General features: G+C 47.4%; 1 protein-coding gene across 1 annotated transcript in view; it reads right to left on the bottom strand.

Annotated features, from left to right (window-relative positions):
* The window catches only part of FAM180A (family with sequence similarity 180 member A), a 16,738-nt gene extending 14,348 nt beyond the window's left edge, over positions 1 to 2,390 (bottom strand). The window contains exon 1 of the mRNA XM_077770794.1: positions 2,149 to 2,390. Coding sequence (XP_077626920.1) covers positions 2,149 to 2,224 — 76 coding nt within the window. The 5' untranslated portion in view covers positions 2,225 to 2,390. The remainder of the gene's footprint in view (positions 1 to 2,148) is intronic.
* Positions 2,391 to 6,793: the final 4,403 nt, after the last annotated feature.

The raw sequence follows: 6,793 nt of genomic DNA, 5'->3' as shown, positions 1-6,793 counted from the left end.
TGTTGGGACAGGGAATTCTCCTAAATCAGGCCTGGCGGTGGGGGAGGAGGTGAGGACGAAGGCGCAGGGAACAGTTAAGTACGTTTGGAAAAACTGCTTTTTATCTGGGCGTGACTCTCATTCCGTCTTTAAAAAAATGGCAATTGGGTGTTCCTTTTACAATTGGGAAGAAATGTTAAAAATGAAAAAAAAAAATCAACTACGTGGAAGCCTTTTGGTGATGTTTGGAGGGACTACTCTGTGTCATTTGTTGACTCTGAACCCTGACGGGAACCACTAATCTAGCGCTTAACACGGATGCCTCATCACGTCCTCTGTTTCAGCGGTGCTGGCTTCCTGTCTCCAGAAGGATTTGGTATTAGGGTACAGGGCCAGACCTTCCCCGGGGAGGCAGGGGGCAGAGTATTTGGTCCCAGGAGGTTACTGTTGAAAACCCCACACTTTTTCAATGCAACGTTTTCATCGGTTTCAGTGGTAGGTCATAGCTCACATTTATAAGCTTCTTCATTGCGTACGAAGCATTTTGTTTACATCCTGAACGTGACCTTCACCACAGCGCAGTGAAGATAAATTTTGTTACTGTTAATACGTGACTTGTCAGTGAACCGAAGCTCAGAGAGGTTAAGAGGCTTGCCAGACATCACACAGCCGATGAGAGGAGAACTTAAATCTTTGGGGTCCTTGCAGAAGAGCTCAGGATGTGGCTATGAAGTTTACAAGCCTTGTTACAAGTCGGATTATCTCGGGTGGCTCTCTAACAGCCTGTGCATCAGGAGGTTGGGTATTATCAGCTTTTTCTAAGAGACCACTTAAGGAAGACCCCCAGTGTCGCACAGAGGTGAGGGGCCGAATGTAATGCCAAGATCTCTTCGCTCTCCTTCCAAGTGTTGCTTCCAAAGTTTGTGCATTTCATGAGCAGGGGTGTGTGTGTGTGATGTTACCAGAAAAAAAAAAAAAAAGGGAAAATGCTACATGAATTATTTGTCTCTGGGCAGCAATCATTTCACAGCTCAGCTCAGAGAACTGGCAAGTCCCTGATCTCAAGCTTAAAAATGAGGGAATAAAAACCTCAGATGAGTGCCGCAGCATTTGCTCTGTGCTTCTCTGTCCCACGCTGGCTGCNCCGTCACCCCCCCCACCCCTCCCCGCGGCTCCCCTGCTGCCACGACAGTCCTCATCCCATTTTGGATCTCTAGAAACACCTATGAGCCTGACTTCTGTTTCCAGTTCTTTCCGGGAGAGAGACCTCAGTTGACTTCAGGCAGTGGAGACAGTTGCGTTGAGCTCTGCACAGGGCGGTCCGCACCGCTGCTCCCTCGGTTCCCAGCAGGGATCAATGGTTGGCTGGACTGGCTACCAGTGCCTGCCAACCAGTGTCTGCCAACTGGAGCCAGTGTTGGGCAGAGAGAAAAGGTGCCACCCGGTCCCGAGGGAAAGGACGTCTGCCCTGAGGGAGAATCCTTGCCGGGCTCCCTCCTTTCCGAGGTGGACTGCGGGCCCAGGGGCAGTGGCTGCCTGGCACACATGTGAATGCTCAAGGGCTACCCTTCCTCTCCTGCTACTGTCCCGCTCTCCCCAGCTGGGAGGACGTGGCCACTCCTGTTCGGGAGCGGCGTGGAGACCTCCATGTGGCCAGCCCATGTCCGGGGCCCTTAGTCGGGTCCCCCCGGGGAAGCAGGCCTTTTGCAAGCCAGCACCTATAGTCCCGGGATACCAGTGTGGGTCCTGGTACCCGCCGTTCACATGCCCTGCCTGGCTACAGCCACGGGGGGCGGGCAGAGGGGCTTGAGGGAGACTACCCACATTCCATGGAACATTCCACGAAGCAAACACGACTTAGCTCTGGCACGTCAGAAAGGGCCGTTTTCTGCGCTCTCCACCTCCACCAAGATCCCTCGGCGGCTTTGATATTTTTCAGCGTCCCATCCCCCATCACCTTCTAGCACCTTCTGACATGTCAAGAAGCATAAAGCAATTGGCAGAGATCAGATAAAAGAGGGTGTGTGTGTGTGTGTGTGTGTGTGTGTGTGTGTGCAGGGCATCTAATTTCCTTCCACTACCTTACTCTTCTCCGCACCCCCCGCCCCCAGATTTCTAATTGTATTTGAGAAAGAATCATGAGCATCAAACAAATTCAAAGCAACTTACCCCTGCTCCACCTGTGGGACACAGTCGCCTGAGCATCATAGCACAGCAGCAGAAGCAGCAATGTCCTCCAGCACATCTTTTCTCCGAAAAGGTGACAAGTTGTCTTCAAACCCAGTGGGACGTCAGGAGCTGCAGGTATGCCCGTGCTGGTCCTCCTAGTGTGAGGCTAGAGCTCTTACCCCCTTCCCTTTACAGAAGTGCAGAGATGTCCTCTCCTGCCCCAGAAGGGTAGAGGCAGAGGCTGCCTCTCAGGGGGGTGGGGACATAGGAATTGGGACCTCTGCTAATTCGACTCTCTCCGGGATTGGGGGACCGGGCTTCCACAGAGAGACTCTGTTTTTGAGCACATCTGGAGTGACTCACGGGGCATGTGATCTCCTTGGCAGTGGGGTGGATAAATATAATTTCTGTACTTGAGTTCCATGTGTTGGATGGACCCACTGGAATTTTTCTTTAACAAACAGACTCGTGGAACTTGTTAGAGAGCCCGGCAGAGAGAGCTGGCTGCTGTCCCCATACACACACACACACACACACACACACACACACACACACACGCCAGTGGCGAGGCTGCAGGAAAAGCCAGGAGGCTTGGCTGGCAGATATGGGGGCTGACAGCCGAGTGCTGCCTTTAGGACAGCAGAGTCATTGTGGTGTTCCGGCTAAGTGTCACTTGCTGCCCTTCCCCCGAGCTGGACATCGCCATGTTGGTGCCTGGGCCCAGCTCCAAGAGCCTTCCCCAGGTGGGGGGTGGTCAGTGGGTTGTGAGGAGCAGAAACAGAGCAGTGTGGCACACGGGTGTTGTATATGCAGGTAATGATCCAGAGACCACAGGTGATCTTTCCATCACTCACATTCATGATGCCCCAATTTCTGGGCTGTGTCTAGCTAGAGGTGGGACCAAACCATCTTGATTCTCCTGAGCAAAATGGTAGTGTTTTTCCATGATCTCTTTTGGGGTAACTAATTATTTTTTATTGAGATGTAATTGACATATAACATTGTGTAGGTTTAAGGTGTGTACTATGTGACGATTCGACTTGATGCACCTCTATATTGCAATAAGCTCACTGCTGTGGCTTTTGCTAACACTCCTCTCATGTCACGGAATTATTTCTTTTTTGTGCTGAGAACATTTAAGGTTCATGATCATTTTTAAAGTGCCGCCATAGACAATTTGGTTTCTGTCTCATACCACTTCATCACCTTCTCTGAAATGGTAGGTGTGTAATGCCGGAGCTTGAAGGACATTTTAGGATGACTTAGTGCATCATTTCCCACCGAAGGAGATGGTGCCCAGGATGAAATGGCCNTAAAAGCATTTTAAAAAATTTAAAAAAAAAAGAAGTTGCTTGAAAAACAAACTTGACTATAAAATTTGAAAGTCACTGATCTGGGCCTTCTGGATGGCCCAGTTGGTTAAGCGTCCAACTTCAGCTCAGGTCATGATCTCACAGTTCTAGCCCTGAGTCAGGCTCTGTACTGACAGCTCAGAGCCTGGAGCCTGCTTCTGATTCTGTGTCTCCCTCTCTCTCTGTCCCTCCTCTGCTTGTGCTGTGTCACTCTCTGTCTCAAAAAGAAATAAACATTAACAAAGTTTAAAAAAAAAACCACCGATCTTACTAATACTAACAATAGCTATTGGGTGCTTAATTTGTTTCAGGCACTGTGCTAGGTCCTCTCCTTGTCTTGACTGATTTAATGCTTGCACCGAGGTATGAGTTCTGTACAGGACTGGATGCCTCTCTTGTAGACATATATGTGAGTCACACACGTAATTTAAAAATCTCTGGTAGCCCCGTTAAAAGAAGTGAAAAGAAACAGTATTACACCAATCAGAATGATATATTTTATTTAACCAAATACGTCTAACACACAATTTCTTCATGGAATCAGTCAATTTAAGTTCCAACAGAATATTTTCTATTCTCATGTGTCTTTCACACAGCACATCTCAGTCAGAATAGCCATATTTTAAGGGAATGTTTAAATACATGTGGCCAGGGGCTAGGACACTGAGCAGAGCAGGGCTGGAAGGGGAGAGGAGTGGTTCTGTAGACAGATCGCCGCAATAAGCATAGTTATTGCCTCACAGAAGATCTACTTCCTTAGTACCTGTCACAGGTCCAGTACAGTATTACTAGCCCTGGGAACCATCATGTACATCACATGACTTGGACACACTTATCTTATAATTGGAGGTTTGTACCTTTGACCACCTTCACACCTTTCTTCTACCTTTGGCAACCACCAATCTGTTCTTTGTTTCTTTAAGTTGGTTTTTTTTTTTAAGTTTTACATATAAGTGAGATCGTATGGTATTTGTCTTTGTCTGGCTCATTTCACTTAGCATAATGCCCTCGAGTTCCATTCATGGTGTGGCAAATGGCGTGATTTCCTTCTCTGCTATGGCTGAATGATATTCCAGTGTGTGTGTGTGTGTGTGTGTGTGTGTGTGTGTACACACATACCACATCTTCTTTATCCATTCATTTGTCAGTGGACACTAGGTTATTTCTATGTCTTGGCTATTGTGAATAATACTACAGTGAACATGAGGGTGACATTGCTGGATCGAATGGTAATTCTTTTATTAATTTTTTGAGTCCCCTCCCATGCTGTTTTCCACAGTGGCTGTACCAATCTGCATTCCCACCAACAGTGCTCAAGTGTTTCCTTTCCTCCACATCCTCACCAACATTCATAATTGCTTATCTTGTTGATGATGTCCAAGCTAACAGGTGTGAAATGATGATGGCCAAGCTAACAGGTGTGAGGTGATAGGTCATTGTGCTTTTGATTTGCACTTCTCTGGGGATCAGTGATGTTGTGCACCTTTCATCTACCTGTTGGTCATTTGTATGTCTTCTTTGGGAAAATGGTCAGTTCCTCTGTGTGTTTTTTTAATTGGATTGTTATTTTTTGCTACTGAATTTGTATGAGTTCTTTATGTATCTTGGATAGTAATCCTTTTTCAGATATATGATTTGCAAATATTTTTTCCCATTCTGTAAGTTGCCCTTTCATTTTGTTCATGGTTTCCTTTGCTATTCAGTGTACTTCTTTTTGTTTAGTTAATTAATTTGCTTATTATCTTAGAGAGAGACCAGGAGCGAGGAACAAAGGGAGACAGACAGAGAATCCCAAGGAGGCTCCATGCACAGCTTGGAGCCTGCTGCAGGGCTCGATCCCATGACCCTGGGATCATGACCTAAGCTGAAACCAAGAGTTGGACGCTCAGTGGGCTGAGCCACCCAGGCACCCCCGGTGTGCTTCCTTTTTAAATCTACAAAGATTACCCAAATGACCTAGCACGGAATAGACCACTCTGTACCTTCCCGTTGAATATTTGTTGACTGACTGGGAAGCACAGAAAGCCCCCGCTCGCTCTGTTCTCTTGCCAGTGCTCCAGCGAGTGAGGCAGCGTTGGGGAGGGAAGATGGACATGGCTGCCTGGCCACGGGGAAGCCGGGGCCAGAAATCACGCTCTTGGCTTCCAGTCCCAGACTTTTTCACCTGTAGGTTCCAATCACCAAACTGTCACTGACTAGCTACTAAGCTGGGTTGAGGATTGGCTTTTGGGTTTGGACTGATAACTTTGGTAAGATGATGAGCTGGGCCTTGTCTCCCACGCCAACAATGTGGCAGCAGGAGGGAAATGCCTAGTGTCTCCAGGAGCCTCACTGGAGTCTTAGAAACCCCTTGCCTCAGACACTGACTTTATCTGCTCTCCTTGGTTTTCTTACTCATGCTGCAGTTCTGCACACGCCGGCTGAGGCGGGCAAGCAAATGGCAGCTCTGGCTTCTGTGACGACACAGTAAACCCACACCACTGAGCTTCCCAGAGTTACTGATTATGTAAAGAGCACTTTGGGGACAGGGAAGATGTTCGACTCAAGGCAACAGTGTTCAAGTCCATTTTAACCTCTGAACTCCCACTGTCCTTACCTGCGTACCTCTTACCATACTGTTTGCTTTACAGCTTAGTTATACCTACCAGTTACTGAGTTCTGACCACACACCTTACTTTAGTTCATTCACTTTTCATGGCAAGTCTGTTCAGTGGGTACTATAATAGAGCCCATTTTACATATGGCAAACTGAAGCTTAGAAAACATAAATAGCTAGGGTCACACAACTATTAAATGATCATAAGCTGCCTAGCAAGGGCTGAGATAAAAATGAAACACCAGTAAAGCCAATTCTAAACACTGGAAGCATCATGTAGCAAGGGACCGCGGGGCTGGGCCCATGTAATATAGAGGGTTGGGTGCGGGAGGATTCTGCTCATTTTGAGGGCTCCAGCAACAAAGTGGCCCAGTCAATAGCCGTTAGTTCGTCATTCACTAATTCATTCATCTAGTCTTTGAGCATCAACTCTGTGAGTTGATCAGGCAATCGGCATATCAAACCAAATGAGGGGTGGTCCCTGGCATCAAGAATCTTTATTCTAATCAGGAAACTAGGCATCTCCATAGATATTTAGAACATGCCATGTTAGATTTAGTGATGGAGGATCCTATGGTAGGAAACGAGAGGGGAAGGTTATCAGGGAAGGCTTCCTGGAGGAGTTGAGACCTGAATTAAGTTTTTAGGGATGAGTTGGATTTAATTAGGTTGTGGGAGAAGGAACGGTGGGGGGGTG

The sequence above is a fragment of the Crocuta crocuta genome, unplaced genomic scaffold, assembly GCF_008692635.1.
Source record: "Crocuta crocuta isolate KB4526 unplaced genomic scaffold, BGI_CrCroc_1.0 scaffold266, whole genome shotgun sequence".
In the NCBI taxonomy this organism is placed as follows: Eukaryota; Metazoa; Chordata; class Mammalia; order Carnivora; family Hyaenidae; genus Crocuta; species Crocuta crocuta.
Note: the sequence above shows the minus strand (reverse complement) of the source record. Positions and strands in the feature narration are given on the sequence as shown.